Genomic DNA, 27,079 nt, shown 5'->3' on the forward strand with positions numbered 1-27,079 from the left:
ATATTCATTCCTCTGGGCTGAGAGCTGTGTGCGTTTGGAGTGGCAATCATCCTTTGCATGATGGGGCTTGGAGTTTTCTCTAGACCTAACATGTCCTGTGACTGCACAAAGTTTCCAAGTAGTCAATGGGTCTCAGTGATGTATGTGTGTCTCCAGCCATACCTAATCAAATGGCCCTCCCCACTCCTTGTAAAAAGCACTTCTGTGTGATACTTGTTCTTCACAAAGACTTCATCCACAGAAAGGGTGCAAAGTTTCATTACTCCTCTCTTCCCCTGAGACAGCACCAAGAGGTGCCAAGGCTGCTAACTGTAATGGAAAGTCTCCTTTGTCACACTCAGGGATTTATCCATCGGCACGAATGGAGCTGGCCATAGCAAATGTGTTTAAAATGTAAATGATTTGACAAAAGATATGGAATATGTCAGGAATCGGTTGACTTTTGTCTGGTGTCTCTAATGTCTCATTCTTGTCTCTGGAATAAAAAGTAAAATAAAACAGAACTTTCAAAAGACTTTTCATCCCAAGAAATACACCCCCCAGGGCCTCTAAGAAACATGGAGAAAAGAAGACGCTTTTATGATGCAAAACAGTAGCATAGGATAAAAGATTTTTATTTTTGTCAATGTATTTGCTGTTTACATGTTCAAACAGTTCCACACACAACTCACATTTACAAGTAGAATATGTTCATTAGCCCCATTTCACAGCACTCAAAGAACTGAAAACGAAAATATGGCTATTATAGCTTGTTTTCATCCAAGTTACGCCAGCAGTATGCATACTGCTTCTTGTAGAACATGCTTTTCCACTGAGGGAAGGGGACAAACAGTCTTATTGCAAGAGTATTTCTGTAGTTTAGATCCATGAAAAATAAATGTTACAGAAAAGAAAGAAATGATGGATAAGTACAGGGCACTGGTTTGATAACAGAATAGAAAACGATGATGCTAAATGATGAAAACAGTCTACTTTAGCAAATAGACAGGAACACAGACCTGTAACATCTGTATGTGGCAAATGTGCCTACAAAATGTTACTTTCACTGGAGGAGGAACACAGTATAAAAAGGTAGTTCTGTGACTGCAGGTACTGTCTAGCTAAACAATTTCACCATTGCACACTAGAGGTTATACCCCCTAAGCCTTAAAATGTGTTTGCACTCAAAAGGTTTGTCCTTCCTTGATTAGCGCAAACATTTTAGTAAGGAACATATGAAGACTACTGTTGGAAACTAATCCTCTGACAATACAATTAAAAAATAGAAGCATTTAAATGATACAAAACATAGATTACCACTGAGAAGTCCATGAAGGGAGAGCGCTTGCTGCCAGCAAAACTGCAATGATTTTCATCTTGCATTTTCAAAGGTGCACCTGGAGAACTGAAACAGTATAAATCAGTAACTTGTGCATATTTGCTTTCATGCTTAAACAGGAATATAGCATAATCACAAAATACATCTAATAAAGTTGCACAGTATACAGCTTTAGTGTGTAAAACATACCTTGGAATAAATGTCAATTTGTGAGCTGCTGAAATGTGCCTTGATAAAATGTGCCCAATGGTGTATTTCTGTAGAGAAATTACCAACTACTAACCCTGCATGACTGAGCACTTCACTTATGTCATCTTTAAAAACTAGACATAATCACAGGTTACACTAGTGATAACTCCTGAATTCAAGCAGATAATATTTGCTGGCTACAGCAATGAAAGGTGTGATTACTTGGCATTGTGCCAGTAAACACACTGAAATGATGTACAAACAGATAACTGAAGAATGTGTGGAATGAAATAACATGCTTATTGGGTTACAAGCAGGTGCCACTCCAGGTAATAAGGAACGAAAGAGACAGACTTGGAGTTTAGTACCAGGTAATAAAGAAGGCAAGGGGTTTTGAGGAAAGAACAAGGCACACTTTCGGATTAGTACAAAGAGTACACATCATTAAATGTGGGATATTTACATCATGCTTCACAACACTGCTCTTACACATGCTGCTACGTTATCTAGAGGTGTTCAGTGTGGAAGCCAATTTAAAGAACTGCCAGCCAATGACAAGAACTACTCAAACGGTAAAAATGAATCTGTACAAACAGCAGCAGAATGATGAGATATACAATGGCAGCATACCTTATAAAAGAATGAAAATAATTCCACATCAATTCAGGATGCTGCTGTTGTTTCAGTAATTCTTTTTTAGACTTGAGTTTTATCTCCATACCCAGAAGCTTCTACACTTAGGCAATCCTTCTGGCTCAGATGCTCCAATATCCAGTCCAGCTCAGTTAACAACAGCTGCTGGTTATGTCTCACAATGACTCACAACTTGTCCCCAACACTTTACATTTCAAGAAATCAAGCATTACCAGTACCAGGATGATTCACAACAGTCTTTAATGCCTAGGCTTGTAGTCTGTGCAAAGTGCAGATGATAAACCAAGTGCCTTGTTATGACAGGGGGTGACTCCACTGTCTTCCCTTTTGTTCTGGAATCATCAATAAGCAGTAACATGATGGACGGCACAGTGGTGCAGCAATAGCGCTGTCGCTTCACAGCAAGGGGTTCTCCGGTTTGATTCTCGGCTGGGGTGCCTTCTGTGCAGTCTTTGCATGTCCTCCGTGCATTCGTGTGAGTTTCCTCTAGGTGCTCCGGTTTCCTCCCACATTATAAAAACATACGTCTGGAGCTTTTCTCCCTGGGCCTCCGCTGAAAATTGGCTTTGTTCCAAGTCGGACTTTCCCGGTTAACAAATGTTAAATAAATAAATAAATGATGACATCAACTCCTCCTCTTTCTACTGTACTATGGCTGTGTCACCATCCACTCTCCAGTAGATAGTCAGTGCATGGAATCAACCCCAAAACCAGATGAGGAGATCCACATTTGTCAATTGTTCTCTTCCAAGCCAATCTTTTGGATGTCTAAGTCACTTCTTAAACTCAAATGAAAGGCAGATATCTTACCAGTCTGCTTTGTCATATGCAGATATCCACACTTAAGTCATACAGTGTACAGTATCTAGTCAGGAATGGTGCACTGCTCCTTATTTACTTTTCCACAGACCAAAATCCATTCACTAGTCTCCTGAAATTTGCCAACCAGTCAATTGCTAACCCAAAAACTGGGACAAAGACTGTTCACTGTTCTGTAATGTGAGACAAGATTAAAGGTTTTGGTAAACTACAGAGACAACCTACAGGTAGTACTAACCCAGCAATGCAAACTGCTAGTGCATCCCTAGAGGCAAAAAAGAATTTAGTTTAAACAGTGCATGAGGACACATTATTTTGTGATGTACATGCCCTGTGGACGTTTTAATAATGTCTGCCACTATTTCATTTTATATATATATATATAACAGAACCTATCAGTTCCATTTAATCACTGCACAGTCTACCTTAGGCCTTCAAGCAAAATGAAGTCTGCAGTATCTCCTGCCTTTACTGGTTCTTACTGTCTCCACCCCAAGAGATGTACAGCAGCACCAGCAGTACCTGCTGTGATAGGTAGATGTAAAGCCCACCATTTGCAGTACAAATGCAATCAGTCTCAACTACTCCTGTCTATAATGGCAAACCTCCAGATAGCCACTATCAAAGTCACATCTGTACTGCAAGATTTAAAGTCAGGACCCAAAGATCAAAGACCAATCAATATTTTGTCTATAAGGTATTTTCATGAAGTAGAAGTTAATGGCATAGCAGAAGCCAAAAAAATACTTCAGATCTCAGAACTTTGGTCACAGGAGCCCAAAGGCTCAAAGCAAAGTTACGGTCATATTCCATACCTTCTACATCACTAAAAGCACAACATTTTAAGCTGAAATTGGAAAAATAAATAATTTTAATGCAATGTGATCTACAAAATATTGACAGGGTATGACTGTCTATGGAGGGTCATACGGGGAAAATCAATGTCTTCACTCATTAAAAGGGGACGTCACAACAAGAAATCTGTTTCACAAATATATACCAAGATCAGATTTAGGTATTCATCATTACTGGTCTCCTTTTACATTATTCATATGAATAAGTAGGTCCTTTTCATCAGAGGACCTTGCAACTGCATGTTTCATATAATATGGCACTTTCCTCAGCCATACAGTTCCATTAGCCCGAACAAAAGCAGTAAATCCTCCTCCAATGTGCACTGATGACATTCTGGAGCTAAGAGCGCTTATATTCAAAATGCAACAAGTTCTACTTAGCATTTCTTATCTTTCCAATGTGCTTTAAAGCAAAAAATACACAAATAAAAAAAGAAAGAAAAAACAAATACAATTACAAAATCACCAAGTATAATTAAACAAAAAAGAAGAGAAAAAAAGTTAAGTAGCACTGAAACAGTTTTACTACACAAGCAACAGTAAACGATAATAAGACAGCATTTTTTTTTAAATATTCAATTTTTTGGTAATTACACATTTCTGATTGCCCTGGATATCTAAGCAGGAGAGAAAAAGCAAGAAAAAAAGGTTAATAAACCGAAAGAAGGAAATTTGCTAAAGAGATCAGTGAAACATGGAAAGAAACTTAATGGATTGAACAACAGCTGTTGAAGAGAAAAAAAAAAGACCAAATGTATGAAGAGACAATGAAGATTAATGGAAGTCTGTCTACATCAGAGCCGATAACTGGCGGATGGAGGAAATCAAGGAGACTCTTACCTGTCACTAAGACAACAGCAATCTAGAATGCAGATATGGAATTATGGGAAAACATGGTGGAAATGGTATAGCAGCATGAAGAAGAAATCAGAGCTAAACTTCAGCTAGGAGAGAGACTCTTCACTATGTAATACACCTGAGAGACTGGAAGGAAATGGCTGTTTAACTTTAAATGGACTGAGATGTCAACAGGCAGTGATCATAATTAAAATTAAAAAAATGGAGAACATCGATATCTGTGCAGTGATTGAGACCTGGTTCAAGGCTCCAGAAAGCACCCCTGCAATACCAAGCTACAACTCTTACCACACTTTTCGGCCAGCAAACCAGGACCGAAACACTAAAGTGGAGGAGTGTCCATATTCACCAAGGATATTCACACCACCAAGCTAGCTGCCCAGCACAATGCGTCTGAAATTCTCAGGTGCAACTAACACTAGGTAAGACTGCATTCCAAATTGTAGCTTGCTACAGATCTCCCACCATGTCCCAAGATTCTCACTACACCTTTCTAAACATACTGGAAAATATTAAGATACAACCAAACACCCTAATACTGGGTGATTACAACTACCCTGCCATTAACTGGGAAAACTACTCGTGTACCAACACCTTTGCCCAATGGTTATTGGAATTCATAAATTCCAACGCCTTGTATCAACTAACCCATAGTCCCACCATGGGCTCCAATATCCTAGACCTGGTCATTACCAACATGGGAAATCGATGCTCCACACCTATAGTCACCCCCTCGTTGGTCAGGCTGACCATAAGCTAATCACCCTTAACATCCACATCCCACCCCCCAGTAAGGAAACTTCCATAAAAAACTTCTCCAAAGCCAACTTCATACTACTCAAGTCAGAAGTGACAAAGTTCATGACACCCATGCTGACGGGAACTGAAAGTTCGACTGCTGAATCCTACACTAAGGCACTGTACGAGCACATCCACTCATGCATGAGTCGTGCCATCCCAAACAGAACCAAGTTGCTCTCCTCCAAAAAAAGGAAGCCAATCTGGTGGTCCCCTGCCATAAACAAACTGTACAACAAAAGGAAGAAACTGTTGCAGAAGAGAGGAAAATCCCAGGATGCAAAAACCTCCCTTACCAGCCTCAGTAACAAGCTGAGATACCTCATAAAATCCTCCAAAGCTAATTATGAAAATAAAATTGACAAAGATTCCAAAGACAACCACAAGGCATTCTATAACTATGTTAAGAATCTAAATGGCAATGCTCAGATCTGCTCTGAGCTACAACAGAATGGCATTAAATATACTGATCCCAAGGATATTGCCAATATCCTGGCAGATCAATTCTGTGCCAACTTCACCTCCCTCTCACCCCCTAAATGGCCCATCTCAATAACGGAAGATTGCCAAATTCTGGTAATAACGGCCACACAGGTAAAAAAACACACTCTCCAAAGCTAAGACTACAGCATCCATGGGACCAGATGACATCCCGGGCTGTGTATTACATGAACTACAAAATGAACTGGCACCTCACCTAAGTGTCATGTTTAATCATACCCTCACCTCAGGCTTCGTGCCCACCGAGTGGAGCACAGCTACAGTTATCCCACTCCACAAAGGGGGATCCACCTTGGATCTCGGGAACTACCGCCCCATCAGTCTGACGAGCCTGATCTGCAAGGCCATGGATCTTATAAACAAAGACACTGGCAACCTTCAAACACTGGACCTCACCCAGTTTGGGTTCGTGAAGGGCCAATCTTGTCTCCTGAACCTGACTGACTTCTTCGAATCAGTCCCCAGAGACGTGGATGAGGGTAAGGCGGTCCACACAGCCTATCTGGACCTCGCTAAGGCCTTTGACACCATCCCCCCACTCTGGAATCATAGATAGACTTACTAAGCTGGGCATTAATCCCTACGTCACTCGATGGGTTGCCAACTGGATTATTGACAGAACCCACACTGTAAAAGTAGCGGACTCCAAATCCAGCTCCAGACAAGTGACAAGTGGAGCACCTCAGGGTTTAGTCCTGGGACCACTCTTGTTTGGCATCTACTTCTCTGAAGTACAGGCCAACACTAAGGGACTCTGGCTAACAAATTTCACAGATGACTGCAAACTGGGAGCCATTATTGAATCCCCAAATGATGTGGATACTCTACAAAAAGGCCTTACAGAAACAGATGCTTGATGCCAGAGCCATGGGCTCAAGCTCAATGCTAAGAAATGTATAGTTATCCCCTTTGGGAAAAAATATGTACCCGTGAATTACCACATAGGTGGTGGTACACTAAACACCCTAAGTGTGATAAGAGACTTAGGGACACAGGTGGACAGTGGTCTCACCTTCGATAACCACATTTCCACAACAGTCAGGAAATCCTTCTATGTAGCACACCTCATCACTAAGGGCTTTTCATCCAGAAAAAAGGAAGTTGTTGTCCCACTGTACTCATCCCTCATTAGACCCATTATAGAATACAACGCCCCGTTTGGTATGTACCTCTCAAGACATCTACAACAACTGTAAAGGCATCAGAAATACCTCACTAAAAGAATCACAGGTCTAAAGCAGATTCCCTATGCTGACTGCCTTAAAAAACTCCAGCTATACTCTGTCGCATATCGTCTACTCAGAGGTGATCTCTGCTTAACATACAAGGCCATGTCAAACCCAGAGCTGTTGGACATGCTACACTTAAAGAAATCCCAATCCCCCACATGCTACAGGGATCTAAACCTTGTCATCACAATTAACAAAACATGCTGGAGGGATAGGTTCCTGACCCAGAGACTCCCCTGACTCTGGAATAGACTGCCCATATATGTCAAGCAGAGTGTCTCCTTGGCCCTCTTCAAAAGGAACCTTGACGACTGGATGGGAGAAAGGAAATTCACCCCAGGGATCACGTCAGTCGCCCTGCTAGACAGGGGTCCAGGGAAGTAAATAGTGTGGGAAGAAATAGCCAGGGAATTGTTATGGCCAGGATTGTATAGGCCCTAGGGCTGATAGCCTAGTACCAACCTATGAACCTATTGAAAAGGGCACACAGAACATATGTTTCTGGGAAACCAGCCAAGAGAAACCCAAAGCCAAAACTGGAGAAGTTACAAAATTATTCTCTTAAGGAAAAGATCAACAGGTTTTATAGAAAAGGAAAAAGTTGCAGACTGGTAAGAAAAGAAAGGTTGCAGATAATGATTATGCAGAGTGCACCAGGCAAAAAAGTTATAAGTTTATCCCAGTTATCAGACTGTGTGGAGAAAATGCCTTACATTTCAAGTTGCCTGACCAGCCAACATGAAGACTTTTTTCTTAGGTGGGCGTAAAACATTCCCTGATGCGGCTTAAGCACTGCAGGAATTGTGAAAATCTTGGAAGACTGAAATAAAGATCTCATTAATCAAGGTGCAAGAAGAAAAGAAGGGAGGTCAACACAGCAGAAGAAACTGAAGGAACACCACCGAGGTCAACCACAGCCTTTACAAAAGATGGATGACAGACAGAGGGAAATCCTTATTCTACTTGAAAATTCAAGGAACACTATTCCAAATTAGCTGACTGTAGCATCTCAGGGGCAGGACTGTACAGGTGTTGTTGCGCCTCTCTTGAATAATAAAGTAACAGCATGAATAAATTAGTATATTAAGTCAGTGTAAGATGAAGTGTGTTAGTGCAGTTCTGTTTAGTACAAATTCAAACCAACAACAAAAATGGCAAAAAAGTATAATAATGCAAAATAAAAAAAGACACCATGAAGAAACTAATAACAATGTATTTAATGAGCTCTTTTGTCAAAAATGATACAGACTTCATTAGATAAATACACATCATCATCTTCATCATCAACCCCTTCTTTCCCATTTTCTTCATGTGGTCAGGGCATCATGTCAACTGTTGCAATCCCTCTCTACTCAAGGCCACTCTCCTGCATTCTTCGACACTAGTGCATGTTTGTCGCAGGTCTTCTCTCACACAATCCAACCATCCACCTCTTTGCTGGACATCCTCTTGCTTTATTCCTGTCTGTCCCAAATCTTCTTCACCAGATTGTGTTCTGCTTTTCTGCACATGTGCTTGAGCCACCGTAATCTGTTCTCTTTGACCTTTTCTGCAATTAGAGCTACTTTGGATTCTGCTCTTATGTCCTCATTTCTTCATCTGTCCCACAGTGTGTATCCTACCGCTCTTCTCAGGCACTTAATCTCCATCACCTCTAGCTTTCTCAACTGCTTTGCCTTTACTGCCCAAGTTTCTGTACCATACAGTAGTACTGGTTGCACCACTGTTTTGTACAACTTACTTTTCGGCTTCTTTGGCATTCTTCTGTCATATATTAGACTTGACACTCCGTGCCATTTGGGTGCTGCCCCTCTGATTCAGGCTTTAACCTCCTCATTCACACTTCCCTTCTCCTCAACCTCCCCTTCCAGATACCTGAAGCTGTCAACTTGTTCCATTCTGAGCTTCTTCTGATTTCCCTTATTTGCTACCATTACAACTATCTTATCTGTACTCAGTTTCATCCCGTGTGCCTTTAATTTTTCACTCCATTCTCCTATCCTTTGCTGAAGTTCTTGCTCAGAGTCTGCCTGTAGTGCCACATCATCTCATACAGTAACTTTGTTAAACTATCCCCTCTGACTTGTTTGGTAATGTAGTCCATCACCAGTATGAACAGCAGTGGGCTCAGACCTGAACCCTGATGCACACCCATTCCCACTGGGAACTCCTCTGTGAGACTGAACACTGTTCGTACTTGAGTCACTGAGTCCTTTGTACATAGCTTGCTCTAATTCTACCAATGCTCCGTGGACTTAGAACCACCGCAGGACTACCAAAATAAGCTTTCTTGGGACCTTGCCATATGTTTTCTCCAAGTCTAGACATGCCTAATTGGACTCTTTCCTCATCTCCAGCTTCTTCTCAACTATCTGTCTCACTGCAAACATGGGGTCAGTTGTGCTGCATTCTGATCCGATTCCAAACTGCTCATCTCCCATCTTGCTTTCTACTGCTCTGTGTATTCCTGTACCAATCACCTTCTCCAGAACTTTCTGTGCAATGTGACAGGAGTCTGATACCTCTCCTGTGTACTGCCCACATTTGTGAATGTTCCCTTTGGTTTTGTCAAAATGATATCTTAGTTATTTACGGACATCTAGGCAAATGAAGAATTACTTCTCCCTTGTTTCGAGGGTCAGAATAAAAAGCAGGGAGTTAGATAGTCTGATTGAGAGTTGTTTCAGAGACAACTTTAGGCATAAAGGAAGGACTGATTCTGAGACTTACCTTATATTTGTGAAAGATCGAAAAAGGCTTAGTAGATATGAGGATTTGTAATTCAAACACCTATCTAATAGAGTTCAGAGTTACCAGCAGGGCAATCTTATAGGTAAAAAATTTTAAAAAACAACTGACTGCAGGTACAAATGAAGATAGAGCTAACTTCTCCAAAATGTGACTCAAATCCTAAGAAGGACCTAATATTTCTTGGTGGCCTCATAAGCAACCCCCCCCCCTTTTCAGAAATTGTTTGACTTAAGAAAGACATAAGGAGGATTCAGTGGCAGATAAGCTGAAATTACCAAGAGGTGGACATTCACTGAAGTGCACACTAAGCCAGAATTAAGCAATTCACTTACTGAAAAAACACAGATATCCCTGCTTGAGAATGGCCCTGTCCTCTGCTTTGGCACCAACAAGAAAATCTTTTCCATTTGGCTAAGTAAGACTTTCTAGTAGCAAATATTCTGAATTCCCTTAGTATCTGTTGCACATCCTCAGAAAAAAAGGTGTCTAAAAAGGGAGCTACCACCCACACAGGTTGAGATTTTGAAACTTGGGATAAAGCAATTCAATGTCCTGTGTAAGTCCACTCTGTGAGGAGGCTTTTCATAACTGCCATAGGTCAGCTGCATGAGAAGGGAAAACCAGTGTTGTCAGAGTCAAAAGAGAGTCATTAGTAATATATTTGGTTGCTCTTTCCTTCTACTTTTACGCACCTTGGAAATTAGAGGCATGGAAATGGCATAAATTAAAATTCACTACCAAAGCATTAAGAATACATATCTTTTCTATACCATTTTGTAAGAAGTACTGAAACAGAATTGTTTCAGTTGTCTGTTCAGACAGTTAACAAAAAGATCTATTTGCAGGGGTTCCCCACTTGTGGATTATCTGCAGGAAGATCTGGGTGTAGCATCCACTGATGACAGTCTATCCTGGATATGCTCAAACAGTTCCCTACGGTGTTCTACGCTGATGGAATGTTAAGTAGCTTGTAGGGTTAAACTGTGTTGAATTGTTTTGTCCCAGGTAATCATGGACAGTCTGCAAAAGGGTAAGATTTTGTTCTCCCATTTACATACTACATAACAGACATAACAGTGGTGCTGCCTGTGACTACTAACAGAGCTACTAGTGAGATGATTTAGGGCTTTCAGAGCATTTATCAAGATCATCATTTATTTCAGATATAAGTGATTGTGCCTGTTCTGTGGTTCCTGAATGCCATGGATCTTGACCTCTTGAAAAACAGCCCCCCCAGCAAAGTCTCATGCATGATAGAGGTTGGGAGTGAATAAGGAACTTACGGATTGATAAGGACATGCTTGGCCCACCAAACAAGTCTTCCCATCAAAAAATGAGAACAAAAATTAGAAAGGACAGATGATGAGAATTCTGGTCCCAGTGAGATTTAAGGAACCACTGTATATTCCTCATGTGAAGACTAACAAATGGAATCATAAGAATAAAGGAGGCCATAAATCTTAAAATTCTCAGACACTCCTTAGTTGCAGACATTTTCTGATGAAGACTGCGGAAATGATAATGGAAAGAAAGCTTATTTTCTTGAGGAAGAAAGGCTGTCATTATAGAAGTAACCAAAAAGCAGTCTAGAAAAAATATCCCAAGAGATGGAATCAGAAATGACTTTTTACATACAAAGTGAAACCTACACTGTTTAGAAGATTCATGGTGGCCTGCAAAGATGCCAGAGTGGACTAGATGGTGAATGCTGAGATCAGGCAATTATCCAAGTAAGGATATATATGTGTATGCCTTGAAGCCTGCAATGAGCTATCACTGGGGCAAGGTACTTGACGAAGATGCTTGCAGCAGCAGCAGACAGAGCAAAGGTTAAATAAGTAAATTGAAAATGCAATTGCAGACCCTTAAAATGAGTCTCTATTTTTTGTGAACAGGGATGTTGTATACAGGCACCTCTCAGCTCCTTGGAGACTAGGAAAGTTCAAATAAGAAGAGGAAAGAGAGTTTGCAGAGTTAATATTTCAATTTTGGAAGAAGAAGAAGAAGAAGAAAAGAGTTCAGTACACAAAAAGTTTTAGACAGCTCTCCATGTGCCTTCTTTTCTGGGATCCAGTAAAAGTTTGTAATAATAGCCTCTTCCCAGTTGGCGGAAGCAGGCTGCTTCTACGACACTTTGAAAACGAAGTCATGAAATGATCTGAAACACAATATGAAGTCGGTCATTTGCAGGATAAGAAATTCCAGATGGAATGGAAGGGAATGCCCACTAGAGCCTGCATCCTTGCTCTATGATACTTAGCATGTAAAACTCTGATGTTATTGATTGCTAGTCTGGAAAATACTGGGAACGATTGCCGACAATTTTGAGAGGTCCTATCTCCCCTCTCACGATGGTCATATTTTGCTTTTGGAAAGAGGATCGTAGGGACCCATCGACTTTCTTTTCACCATCAGTCACCTTGCCATTTCCTTCTGAAAACTTGTTTGAATGATGTTTGTTGTCCTTACTTAAAGAGTATTTGGAAAATAGCCCTAAATTAGCAATGTAGTTCCTTTGGTCTTTAGGAATGGGCAATAAGAATAGTTGCTTAACTTCTTCTACTAATTTGCCTCTCTTCCAGTTTTTAGAAAACCACCTCAAATGAATTATCAAATAAAAGCTCTAGTTCCAGAGGGGCATTTTAACAGTTGTGCCTTTACATCTTCTTATACTCTGGGAAATTCTGAAGTCTTATCCAGGTATTTCTTCTCATGACTGTCCTAGTACCAGCAGCCCTCAAAACAGTATCTACAACATCAATTTCACAGAGTGATTGGTAACCTGAGCAGCAGAACTGAACATATCCAAAAGACCGGATTTAGCCTCAAGATTTGGAAGGCTAGCCAAAGATTGTTGCATATTAGCAAAAATGGACAAGAGGTAATCAGACATTTGAATCTGGTAATATATAGCCCTAACGGCCAAAGGAGAGGAGGTGTAAATATTTTTTGCTAAATCTATAAAAAAAAAAAAAAAATTAACAATCCTAGACATTAGAAACAGATTTACCAGAAGAAAATGTTTTAGTAGCTATTTCTGCATCTACAGAAATAATGGCAGGGTCTGCAGAAGAGTTCTTATAAAGACACTTAATACTATCTGGGACTCTGTAGAACCGACCACTTTCTTTGCAGCCAGGAACTGTGAATCTGGAGATACTGATACAGTAGGAAAAGTATCCTCCTAGGCATCAAAGACCGGAGGGTTGCCACATGTTTAGCAGAATTCATATTGAGGAGTTCGTAATATCACTTTTGAGAATCAGACACCCCTCTTTTCCTTCGCATTTGAAGAAATCTTTCATTTTTTGAAACAGTAACTCCGAAAGAGATTTCCTCAACTGGAGAATCTGAGAAAAATGTATTGTCAGACCCTGATTCACAAGCTTTGGAGGAAGAAATTTGTGCTGCATAATCTAATTCTTCCTGAATAGGTTCTGACTGCATTTCTTCTTCAGAAAAAGAAGAAGAAGAAGCTAGGAAAAAGGTTCAAAGGATTATGAGGATTTAAATAATCCGTGTGCAAAATTAGCCAAGTTATAAACTAGTACATCACCTCATGCTATGGGCAGACATATGGCATGTGAGGAAGGAGCCTGAAGCTCTGTAGGCTAGCCAGCTATACTGCCATCTTTGGCACAATACATCCCATATAGCAAAAGCTTCTGCACCAGTAATCTAATGAAGGCCAACTCCATCTAACAGATTATCTCATCCTATCACTATGGTAGCTAAAGATTTACTGACCATCTACATCTGACTTGCAAAATCAAACATGAACTGCACAGTCTCACAGGCAATGAATTCATGCTTGATTTTCTGACCCAGAGCTACACAGTGCATACTTCAAAAGCAAGGCAGCACTGATGAACACTGCTTTCTCCAATTAAATAGTCCCAGGTTATGCATTCCTTATATAGTTTTAATAGGAAATGTACAATTTCCACTTCCAAAATGTTATAGGTTTGTGGAGAAAAGAGTCCGCATAAGGTAATGCACCTTGTGACCTGGAGTAACATTTCAAGCAGCACTTAGCTTTAAGCACTAATGTGTGCACTTCTGTTTAGCACATTAGTTCCACTTTTAGCAGCTCTGCTGCATATCCCCCCAAAACAATGTCATATTCTGTACAAATTACATGATTACATTTTACATGCTGCAAAATTTTATGGAAACAGCCAGTATTTCACATACGTTTTCTATAATACATTTAGATTTAGTTCAGCTTAAATGAAGGCTATGTACTTACCTTAACATTATATCTGGGTTGTCTTCTTCAGTCTCAACTTGTGGGCTATCTGATCTGATCGGATTTAAGGTTGGCACTTCAGAATCTTCTGCTCAGATTGTCCCACCTCCTCTCTGACAATGCTTTGCATGCCTGAATCTTCCTAGATGAAGTTTGCCCTACAATGCCTGACCTGCAAATACAGAGTCTTTCTAACAAGAGACTAGGGAATGGCTCAAAACGGTGCCACCAATAACCTTCGGACCATCTCACAAAGTCCACCAAGACCCATATATACCAGTGAAAATTTGGGAGGGGTATGGCTGAGATGGACAAAAGAAGGCAACATGCAGCATTATAGCTGTTTTCATATCCAGTGTTGTCTACTCTGTTTGCCTCAACTTATGGGATAGATTTCTCAGCCACACAGTATGGGTGGTATCAGGAGAGAATATTCATCAAAATGCTGGAGCCAAAAGATGCCCTAGATCTGGACTGAATATCTCAATTTTAATGGGAGAAAAAAGTAAGGGAGTTACACCAGATAGCTGATACACAAACATCATTTATGGAGGCACTACCAAATAAGGCAGTTGAAGTAGAAACTGCCCTAATAGAATGTACTTTTGGCTTAATAGGAAAATGCACACCTTTCATGACATAAACACAGAGTATGCAGTCAGAAAACCATCAGGACAAAGTCACCTAGGAAGCTGGATTCTTAAACTTGACTTTAGAGAATGACACAAAAAGTTAATCTGACCTGAAATGTTTGGTCCTGTCCAAATATAATCTCAGCTGGCGGTGAAGGCCCAAGCAATGCAGCATATATGTGACTCTGGAGCTACAGATAGAAATGGACTCATAATATCTTGCATCAGAGATTTAACCGTCTCTACCACAGGTGTCGATAAATGCTGTGACTGGTACCAGTGTGGTATCAGCACCTGATTCTTACCTTGAACCAAGGAGGGTAAAGGCTCTAGGACCTTTAGCTCTAGTTCATCCAAAGTAGAAACCGTATCAATAAGCTGCTTCTTGGCCTCTTTCTTCCCTTTCCTTAATCTTTTCTACTTCTTTGTCCTTCTCCCTCTTCTTCTTCACTATCCATTTCTTGGATGGAGATGGAGAAGCTGGAGGGACGACTACAGAAGAAGCCAGGGGCACACCCTTCATCCCTAGCTTAGCCCTGTAGTCAGCCAAGGCTCTAGCCCCAAAGGATACACAACCTTGCCAGTCAACATCCAAATTCTTACATACATAGACTTTTACTAGCTAACAATCCGGGGAGCCTTTCTAAGCCTAGCCAAGTTTTCCTGAAAGAATAATGATGTTCTTATGCAAACAGGACACGGAGGGCCAGTCATTTAAAAGCTACCTCTGTCCATAAGAGACATGGGTGCCAGGCCAGGAGTAATATTTCCTATTCCCCATCAACTGGTTTAGGTTGCGCTTGAACTGGGTAATAGACAAACTCAGCTTTACATGGATGCGAAGCCTGTTCCATAGGAGGGGCAGTCTCTGGGACACATGTCTGTTTCTCCAGCATGTTCTATTTAAGTCACAGACAAGATTCTAGTCCCTAGACCTTGCATTTCTGGTACTCTTTAACTTATAGATATGTAGGAGAGTCATAAATGTGTAGACTGTGGATGCCTTATAAGCCAGGCAAAGATCACCCCTCAGCAATGTATACGTAAATGAATAGAGGGAAAGGGCTTTAAGGTCCTCTGCATAAGGCTGGTTTGTTATGCCCTATATTCTTTCTATAAGGAACTTTTGAGCTCACTCTAGTTGCTGCATATGTCTGGTCAGGTACACACCAGAGGGAGCACTGTACTCTAGGACTGGCCTGATGAGGGCAGAGTACAGTGTGATAATGACCTCTCTGGACCTGGATGCCATGCCCTTACTTATAAGTTGCACAACATAAAAGGATTTCCTCACCACTGTGGCTATATGATGGTAGAAGGTAAGGCTACTGTTTATGTGCATACTCAGATCCATGACCACTCAGTCAACTCTTAGGAGCATGTTATCAATATGGCAATTAGCTGAAATGACTGACTTCTGAAAGGGTACAATTATGCATTTCTTAGAACTGAGTTTAATACCAAGGCTTTGGTACCATCTGTTAATCAGAGAGATAACTTCTTGAAGAATGCTAGTGTCTGCAGGGGAGTTGATGATAACCCCAGCTTGAAATCATCTGCAGACTTAGTCAGCCATAAACCTTCAGCATTTGCTTCCATTTCAGGGAAATGGATGCTAAAATGGAGCAGGCACAGTACTGAGCCCTGGGGGACTGCACTAGTGACTGGCCTCTTGGTGGAAGTGACCTCATTCATTCTGATGTCCTGGCTCCTATCAGTCAGCCAGTTGGCTAGCAAGTGGGTGAAGACAACTAGCAAGTGTTGACAGCAAATCTTAACTATCAAATATCATATGTTCATAGGTGTTTTCTATGCTAATGATCACTGGGGCCTTTTTAAGCCTAGCCATGCATCCCAAATCTCTGATAAGTTCTGACACCCTTAGTAAGTGTAAGCAGAGGCTTGGAAGATGAAACATTTACAAGCAGGGGCCCTGGGAGATGAACCATTTACAGGCTGCCTATGTCCATTACAGACACAGGTGCCAAGCCAGGGGAGAATTTCCTGTTCCACATCCAATTGTCTAAGTTACACTTGAATTGGGATAGGGAGGAATTCTGCCTCATATGGATGAGAAGCCTGTTTCAGAGTAGTCTCTGGGAAACGTACCTGTTTCTCCAGCAGGTCCTACTTATAACACAAGCAAGGTTTAAGTGTTTAAAATTGCTAATCCTGGTGCTGCTTGTTTCCCAGATATGCAGGAGGTCCATCAGGTTGGAGTCTGACAATGCCTTGGATGCCAGGCACAGATCTCCCCTCAACAGGCTGTAAGAGACAGAATGCACGTATAGAGCTCTGACATGGTCTGCATAAAACATGTTACTTAGGTCCTGTACTCTTTTAGTGAGGAACCTCTTTGCACGTTTCAAATGTTGGCTTTGCCTGGGTAGGTACATACCAAAGAGGGCATTGTACTCTGACAGGTTTGTTGAATGCTGAATACAGTGTAACACTGACATCTTTGGACCTAGATGACATACCTTTGTTTATAAGTTGCACAGCACAGAATGATGTCCTCATTACTGCAGACATACGATAGTCAAAGGTTAGAATTAGGAGAGATAAGAGAGAAGTAATACTTATGGATCTGCAGTTTCCAGGGTCTGTAGTTGGCTGCCTTTGTGCAGAGGAATCATACTTGCTGTTCTCCATTCGTAAGGCAAGAATCCTGTTTGGAGACTACATTTTAATAGTGATTTGAGACAGCCTGATAAGTCATGTTTCTTGCTATTTATAAAGCAGCCTGGAAATTTGTTGGGGCTCACTGAAGCAGTGTTCTTGGCCTTAGACAGGGCTGAGGACCTGTTCCCTAGTGATAGTTGGAGGACTTATATTTGATGGTATTTCCTGAGTGGAGAATGGGGGGAGAGAGACGGGAGGGTAAAGATAGAGATGAATTTGTCTGCCAATAGATTTGTTACATCCTCTGACTCAGTTTAGGTGGTGCCATTAACAGAAGCAAAATATTAGAAAAGCCAAACGTAAATATGTGGAGAACTATTAACAACATGACAAGAAAACAGCAGAATCAATGCAAACGCTCTTATAAAGTGTACCACACTAACAAACTGTAAATTACTACTCTATCAAGTAACAAAAGGGTAAACTAGCAATGGAAGTTTGGCAGAGGAGGAAACTAATAGGACAATTAAAGATGAAAAAAGTAGCTTTCACTTATCAAAACCAGGAGCTTCTGTGACCACGTCTGACTCTGATGAACAGCAAATGAGATCTGAGGATCTTCAGGCAGGGCAGGCATCGTGGGAGAGGAGGTGTAGCTTCAGAGCACAAGAGCTGGGGTTGGATCTAATAACCCACAAAGTTAAGGCAGATGGAAAAGACATCAGATCATAGCTTTTCAACATGTTTCCTTTAAAGAGAATTGCAAATGTTACACAGTCTGTTACATGTCTTAGAGCTCAATTATAGTGATAACTAACCACTCAAAAATATCAATAACTTTCAAGTTTTTATGTTGGACGCGCATGTCATATCTACTAGTTTGGCCTCAAGCACCTTCTCAGCATCTTGCAATATTTGCAATTATTCTTTAAATATACTATTCTGAATTTCTACAGAAGACAATGGCACTTTGACTACCACAGCTTCAGTATTTCAAACCATAGTCAACCTATCCAGCTGTGAAACTAAATCTTGAATTATACTCAGTCCTGCAATTCTCATTGATAATACACAAAACTGTAAATGCAGTCTCTACACACTATCTATAGAATGCTGCCAGGATACTGCAATTCAAAGACCTGAATCATGGTAATCCCCAGGGCACACTGTCACGATCCTGTGTTTTTGAATGGCAGGAATGCAAGTTACAACAGACAGGAACCAAAGTGAGACAAACTAGCGAAAAACAAAAAGACAGCTTGGAAACACCAAAGCAAATTCTCTCTCAGTTTAATGAAGCGCTTTTCGTCTTGCACATAGGGCAAGACTTCATCAGAAACTGAACAAACTTCAACACAAGCAATATATACACACCCTTTTTGTTACATGACACTTCTAATTAAAATATTGTGTCTTAAAGGCACATCCACATTATTACTACTTAAAACATTTTTTTTAAAACAAATATGACTGACAATATTTTAGAACATCTCAACCCTTCAAGTTAGCTCTACGTTACCCAAGAGCATTGCAAAGCATTGCTATGCAACCAGCAATTTGGAAGAAGGATACCCAGACAGTTCTAATAGTACTAGGAGCAACAGGTCTAATAAAAAAGAATTTACAGTCGCATTTAGATATGCTATCGATCCATGCAACTCTAAGAATTACAGGAGGAGTCAATTCTGGGCACACGGCGAGTGCTACAAAGAGCACTTTTAGCTAACACGGAAGACTGAAACAATACTAATTTCATGAACTTTAATCATACCCTGACTAAGGAATAGGATCACGGTATTACAAACCCAAAAGATCTGGAGAAATTAAACAGAGAAGAAAATGAGCCCTGCCATCAGCTGCAGACATTGCTACTACCTTGACTATACCACCAGTGTATTCAAACTTATACAGAGGTTTATGAAAGTCCAGAGTTGATCCAAGGTAAAGGCATTAATCAAAGATGTTTTAACATCAAAATCAGAAAATACTGCCAATTTTCCAGTGACTGCGCCACAAAAGAGTAATAGAGGTTGGTCAAGTCAGATTAATATAGTTATGTGTTTCAAGGCCTACTATGGCAGAAAATATTATAATTTTTCTACCATTTCAAAGGTTTAGACTCTGTATCTAGTGGGCGGCCACGGTGGTGCAGCGGTCAGCATTGTCACCTCACAGCAAGAGGTTCTTCGGTTCGTTTCTTGGCTGGTGTGTCTTCTGTGCGGAGTGTGCATGTCCTCCCTGTGGTCGCGTGGGTTTCCTCCGGGTGCTCTGGTTTCCTCCCACATCCCAAAAACATGCAGTAGGTGGATTGGACACTCTAAATTGGCCCTAGGTGTGAGTGTGTGTATGCCTTCTGTGGAAGGTTGGGCGCCGGGCTGGCAACTCAACACCGCAAAACTCCACTGCCAATCATGAGTGGACAGATGATCCGTTGTGGCGACCCCTAACCGAGAAAAGCCAAAAGAAGAAGACGACGACTCTATATCTAGTGGCAGTATTACCAGATGTGATCTCTGCAGTCTGTGTCTGACAGCAGAGATTATGTTGGACCCTGCCTTAAGATGCCTTTAGAGGATTTCATTCAGCTCTATTGGGGTGCTGTACAGGATATCCACATTTTAAGGAGCAGGAGAAATGGAATATAGATGCCTCCAGGTCATCAAAATAGCATCTTTCAAGACAGGTTCCAACTGAAGGGTCATCTTCAAACTTCTCTAAATAATAATTTAGTCTTACCTGGGGGAGGCAGAGAAAGCAACAGATAAGTGTACATTCAAGAAGTCTATATATGCCTTAGAGTTTCTAGAAAGAAGGAAATAACATAGGGGGCTATAAGAGGAGAGAGGTCTTGTTAGCCCTGCTTTTCAATGAACTGTGGACCTAAGTACCCAATGAATTACAGGGGAGAAGTGAATAACAGTTTGAAACTGGGGTTTGACGTGGGAGGATGGCATAATAGTTAAGGTGTTTACCTTACAGATACAAGGTGCAAGGTTTGATTCTCACATAGGGTAATTGGCTAGGCGTGAAATGGCCCACAAGGGCAGTTAGCCTAGTACTAATCTATGAACCTGGTTGTCATGTAGATGATTGTAAGTGTTCGCTACAGGTGGCACATTGTCTTCATTAGTCTTTGCAGCACCTAATTATTTTCTTTAGGATGTGTACCCATTACGTTATCCACAGAGCATTCTGAAGTCTTAAATCTATCATCACTGGGCACCAGAGGCCCACTGATTGTAGGAACCACTGGAATCTCCTTAACCCTCATCATCATGTTCCTCTTCTGGGTAGTCAAGGAGAGAAGCACCTTGAGCCTGAGTTGAACCTTTGAGTCCTTGTGAGTGACCCAAACACCACAATGCTTAAGTGGGGTAGATGGTGTTAACTTTCAGAGTCTCACTCCTAAAGGCAGAAGTCCAGGAGGTACTTCTCTAACTAACCTCAGAAACATTAGTTGATAATGGACATAAGGTGGATTCCCCTCTAGCAGAGGAACAGGCACAGTATGTGACATGGCAAAAGTTGCTTTTCAACAGGATATGAACAAGAAAGTTTTGACCAATGTCTTTCCTTCTCATATCTCATCTTGATTCACTACTATATATCCTGCATAAATCACATAAGTGATTATTCTGCTGGATGCTGCCCTGGTTGCTAATAGCTGCCATCCTAGGACAGGTTTGTTTATGTATATATACACTCATTTTTTTTACTGGGGTAGTGCACTGATCAATAATGACTAACTCCAGGTCAGCCTGGGTGAAATATAAAACATATCAGAAACAAATAATACAGAAATGTAAGAAATAACACAGTAGTTCAGACTAACTACTTAGAAAAAAATGTGCATATGCATTCTCATACCTTCACTTCCTGTTTGCTGGACTGAAACATTGGCATTAATGGCTCTCCTGTACATTGTCCTCTTGGCTCAAACAATACAGACTGGCTTGAGATCTAGCACACATCAGTTGACAATGGTTGTAAGCTGGGACATGGATGACGAATACTAGGACTGAGATGCAAACCACACAAACACTTAAAAAACTGTGCAGTGTAGGAGCTGCACATGCCATTCCTAGGCTGGCATCTGACATGATTACATGCAATGACAAGAGGTACCCACAAGTACAGAAGGTGGGAATTCTATGCCAAGATAAGTATCTCAAGACAAGAAATCTCAAAACTTATTTATTAAAGAGGGCAGCAAAATTTCACAGTCTTGTGAAAGGAAACTCACTTGTGTAGTATCTGTCCAGATTAAACAAATGCCGGGACAAGTACCAATGAAAAGTATGTTTGCTTCTTAATACAGTCACCAGTTTTGCATTTTATATGCTACATCCTCAAATGAAAAACCCCAGCCACTGATGCTCGGACTATAAGATGTAATCAATACCTGTTATATGCATTTCGTAAAACCCACCTCTTTCAAGAAATGTTGCTGAAGCCAAAGAAGAGAGGAAAAAAGCAAATGTAATTCAAATAAGTATATTTTTGGCTGAACCACCTTTGGTTGATTCTACTGTAGCAAATGCTACACAAATGTTTTAAGAGTTCTGTGTAAGAATTTACTGACCTTTACACCGGACACTGAATTCTCTCATACTAACAACTCAAAATAAATAAATCTAATCTCAAATCTTCAGTGTTTTGCCTGGCTTTACATTTTTTTCTTTTCTTTTTCTGTTTTAAAATAAAACAGAAAAAACTTTCAATCTGCTGTCATAAAGAAGAACTGTTGTCCTCTTATTATGTTCCTCAGAATTTATACTAATTATTTGTTTAGTTTCTTAGATAGTAGAGCTTGATTTCATGAGTTAAATGTCAATTTGCCTGCAAGTTTTAACAGTTTATACCTTTATCTGCATATATTTTCCCATGTTATCCTTAAAACAGTTTCTAACAAGACGTTTGCATTTTGTAACTCCCCTCCCCAAATAAATAATTTCTCTGCTTGTTACTTTTATCTTATGATGGATAATGTTACATTACACTCTTACAAGTCCGTAAGATTTGACAGTTCTTTCTGGCAAAAAAATTATAGTTGTTTCTTCATCCAGGAGAACTCTGGAATTGCAGAACTGATGTACAAAGAAAATATAGTTGTGTAAGAACTTACCATAACAGCAGACGTTCGAATAGATCACTGCTGAAGTAATGCTGACAGATGGGATGTATCCTGCCAAAACTTTGACTCTTCTTCTTCACGTAACAGACATCCGACCTTATACTTGGGCATGGCATGCTGGTATTTAAGGGAAACATAAGCATGCAAATTTCTTGACCCATTCTGACACTGAGGCTAGCTACAATGAGAGGAGACAAGTAAAATAAAAAGAAGAGGGGGAAGGACAGTCATGTAAGGGTGCCACCTTGGCCAACATGAAAAAAGAAGAAAGTAGGAAGGAGGGAGGTTGCATACACTGCGAAAGTGATCTATTCGAACATCTACTCTTATGGTAAGTTCTTACACAACAGTACTATGCCCATCATTAAATCACTGCTGTAGTAGTGCTGACAGGTGGGATGCTTCCCCAAAGCTTTTAAACATACTGGTAGCGGGAAAGAAATTCAGAACATGAATCATGTATACCTTCAAGTATGGATCTGGCACATCCAGTAACGGGTGTGGAAAAGGCACAAATCATGTAATCTTGTGTTACAGTTCAGTTAGAAAAGCAAGTATTTGCATCTACAGTGGATATAAAAAGTGTACACACACCCCTGTTAAAATACCAGGTTTTTGTGATATAAAAGAATGAGACCACAATAAATAATTTCAAAACTTTTCCCACCTTTAATGTGACCTATAACCTGCACAATTCAACTGAAAAACAACAAATCTGTTAGGGGGAAAAATATAAAAAATAAAAAACGTACAATATGCTGGTTGCATAAGAGTGCACACCCTTAAACTAATACTTTGTTGAAGCACCTTATGATTTAATTATAGCATTCAGTCTTCTTGGGTACACACCTGCCATCAATTAAAGAGACTCTGATTAACCCCAAATAAATTTCAGCTGTCCTAGTTTTCCTGACATTTACTCAACTGCCTGCTACAGCAAAAGCCATGGTTTGCAGAGAGCTTACAAAGCATCAAGGTGATATCTCATTGTTGAAAGGTATCAGTCAGGAGAAGGGTACAAAAAATATCCACAGCATTGGATATACCTTGGAGCACAGTGAAGACACAGTCATCAAAAAGTGGAGAAAATATGGAACAGTGACATTGCAAAGAACTGGACGTCCCATCAAAACTGATGAAAAGACAAGATGAAAACTGGTCAGGGAGGCTGTCAAGAGACCTACAGCAACACTGAAGAAGCTGCAGGAATTTCTGGCAAGTACTGGTTGTGTACTACATGTGATAACAATCTCCCATATTCTCCATATGTCAGGGCTATGGGAAGGGTTGCAAGACGGAAGCCTTTTCTTATAGAGAAAAACATGCAGGCCCAGGTGAAATTTGAAAAACAATACATCAAGTCTCCCAAAGCATGTGGGAAAATGTGTTATGATCTGATGAGACCAAGGTTGAAGTTTTTGGCCACAATTCCAAAAGGTACGTTTGGCACAAAAATAACACTTCGCATCACCAAAAGGACACCATCCCGACAGTGAAGCATGGTGGTGGCAGTATCATGCTTTGGGGTTGCTTTTCTACAGCTGGAACTGGGGCTTTAGTCAAGGTTGAGGGAAGTATGAACAGTTCCAAATACCAGTCACTTTTGGCCCAAACCTTTAGGCATCGGATAGAAAGCTAAAGATGAAGAGGCATTTCACCTTTCAACACACAATGACTCCAAGCATATATCCAAATCAACAAAAGAATGGCTTCAGCAGAAGAAAATTTAAATTTTGTAATGGCCCAGCCACAGCCCAGACCTAAATCCAATAGAAAATCTGTGGGGTAACCTGAAGAGGGCTGTGCACAAGAGATGCCCTCACAATCTGACAGATTTGGAGCGTTTTTGCAAGGAAGAGTGGGCAAATATTGCCAAGTCAAGATGTGTCATGCTGATAGACTCCTACCCAAGAAGACTGAATGCTATAATTAAGGGTGTGCACACTTGTGCACCCAGCTTATTGTAGGCAGAAAAAGACAGTTTAAAAGGTGGCAAAGTTAGTTTCTCAAGCACATAATTCAGGTCTCAGGGAGTAGGAACAGATTTTCTGAGAGGCCCAATATGCAGGACACCTTTTAGGAACTGCTGTCATAACATAAAGAAAGTGGAGAATCCCTGGAAAGATAAGTTGATATGGCTGAAAAATGTACTTTAATGGAAGTGTATGCCATATCCAAATTGAGCAGCTCCCGTGTATATTTGACAACAGAAAGCATCTCTAGCTCTTCCTGATAGGGATCCAATCCTCTCTTTTGGCAACACAAAGAAAATATTTTCCATTTAGACATACATGATCTTCTACTTGCAGGCTTTCTATCCTCCTTTATTACTTGTAGCTCTCAGAATAAAGGTGCCTAAACCAAGTCAAAAGTTTATCAGCCATACTGTTAGTCTGATAGAGTCTTCAGGTTTGTGTGAATGACACAGCCCTTCTGCCATGTCAGCAAGTCCATCCTGTGGTGTAATATGTGGCGACCGCCCCTGGCTAGATGGAAAAACAGAGCACCAATGTTACCTAAGCAAAATGGGTGTCAGCAAGAGAATTTTGTAGCTGTCCTTCTGAAGTTTCAGGAGAACTTTTTAAAAAGAGAAAAGGGAAGAAAAACATGCAGGAATTTCACTTTTCATGTGAAGGGATCTATTGCAGTACAGTTGTGTACACTTACCATAAATGTAGATGTTCGAATGTATTCACTGTTGCAGTTATTACATTTGAGTAATCTGCTGGCAGGTTGCCCTCAGTCGGCCTGATTAACAAAGTCTTGGGTCCTGCGTTGGTTGCTGTCCCTTCTTCCATGATGTCAGGTCGTCATGGGTATAAAACATGCATCAGATGCCATTACATCAGTTTTTCTTGCCCCAGATGTCAGGTGCCCCCCTAATGGTGAACAAATAAAATTAAAAACACAAAAATATACCTCCAACCAAAAGCAAATACACCAAAAAGGCTTTTAAGCATAGTAAAAGAAGGTAGAGGTATAGCCAGAGAAAAGTAGGGGGCTGGAGGGAGGGTAACCAGGACTGCAACAGTGAATACACTCGAACATCTACATTTATGGTAAGTGTACACAACTGTACTATGTTTTTCGTGTTTCACTGTTGCAGTCATTACATTTGGGTAGATTCCCAAAGCTATGGTTGGGAAGAGGAGTTTATACAGCATTACAACCAGCTATAAGGCCCTGCAAGACAGCAGTGGCAAAACCAGCTCTGGATTTGGAGAGAATTGGTAAATGATAATGCTTGGTGAAAGTATGGAGAGAACGCCAGGTAGAACTTCTAGAATATCCCTGGTAGGAACACCTCTGAGAAAAGCTGCAGAAGTAGATGCAGCCCTGGTTGAGTGAGATCTGATCCCCTAGGGGATAGGTTTTCCATGGTGCTTATAGCAGAAATGAATGCAATGGCTTATCCATTTAGAAATGGTTTGTTTTGAAATAGCCTTGCTCTCTGCCCCTGCAGCAAATGCTACCAGCAATTGTTCAGATTTTCTTCGAGATTTAGTCCTGTTCAAGTAGAATCTAAGTTGTCTGTGCACATCCAAGGAATGCAGAATACGTTCCCCTTTGTTCTGTGGACTGGGAAAGAAGGTTGGCAAATGAACGGACTGATTAAGAGCCACACTGGAAACCACCTTGGGCATGAAGGATGGATTGGTCCTGAGTGACACCCTGTCCGCATGAAAGATGATTAAAGGCTCCACTGCCATAAGGGCCTGTAATTCAGATATCCTTCTAGCTGAAGTGATTGCTAAAAGGAAGGCTGTTTTCCAAGAAAGAAATTTTAAGACTGCAGTAGCAGCTGGCTCGAAAGGAGGTAGAGTGAGCTTCTCCAAAACAAAGTTAAGGTCCCAGGCAGGGGTAGGAGCTTTCCTGGGTGGTCTCAAGTTCTTTGCCCCTCTGAGATACTGCTTGAGGAGGGGATGAGAGAAGAGGGGTGGTTCTGTGTCATAGTGAGCTGAAATAGCTGAAGCGTGGATTTTAATAGAGGAAAAAGACATGCCTTGTGAAGCATCTCAGTTAAGTATTGCAAAATCTGAGGTAAATTGGGTGCTGCTGTGCTCATCCCTAAAGATTGGTTCCAGGCACAGAATCTTTTCCATTTGTCAGCATAAGATTTTCTAGTACTAGGCCTTCTCGCCTCCAAGATGACATCCATCACAGGTTTGCTGAGGGATGATAAGGGTGAATTTAAGTGATTAGCCAGGCTGCAAGGTTAAATGTTGGAAGCTGAGGGTGCAGAATTTGGTTCTCCTGCTGAGACAGCTAGGAAGGGGTCTAAGGCAGGTGCCATGGAGATATTTGTGACACACTGCGCAGGAGTGTGTACCAATGATGGCATAGCCAGTCTGGAGCAATCAAAATCATTCTTGGTTTGTCCTGTTTGACTTTTAGCACAACTTTGGAGAGCAGAGGCAGAGGGGGGAAGGTGTAGACTGATAGGTTTTTCCAGTTGAAGGACAGAGCATCC

At 40.9% G+C, this 27,079-nt stretch overlaps 1 protein-coding gene across 2 annotated transcripts in view; it reads right to left on the minus strand.

The window, feature by feature from the left end:
* Positions 1 to 27,079, minus strand: part of EIF2AK2 (eukaryotic translation initiation factor 2 alpha kinase 2) — a 1,554,704-nt gene that overhangs the window by 1,124,542 nt on the left and 403,083 nt on the right. For both annotated transcript variants that reach the window (XM_044057939.1, XM_044057874.1), the window contains exon 7: positions 1,297 to 1,384. In XM_044057939.1, coding sequence (XP_043913874.1) covers positions 1,297 to 1,384 — 88 coding nt within the window. The remainder of the gene's footprint in view (positions 1 to 1,296; positions 1,385 to 27,079) is intronic.

Source organism: Protopterus annectens, chromosome 1.part0, assembly GCF_019279795.1.
Source record: "Protopterus annectens isolate FY-2018-M chromosome 1.part0, PAN1.0, whole genome shotgun sequence".
Classification (NCBI taxonomy): Eukaryota; Metazoa; Chordata; order Ceratodontiformes; family Protopteridae; genus Protopterus; species Protopterus annectens.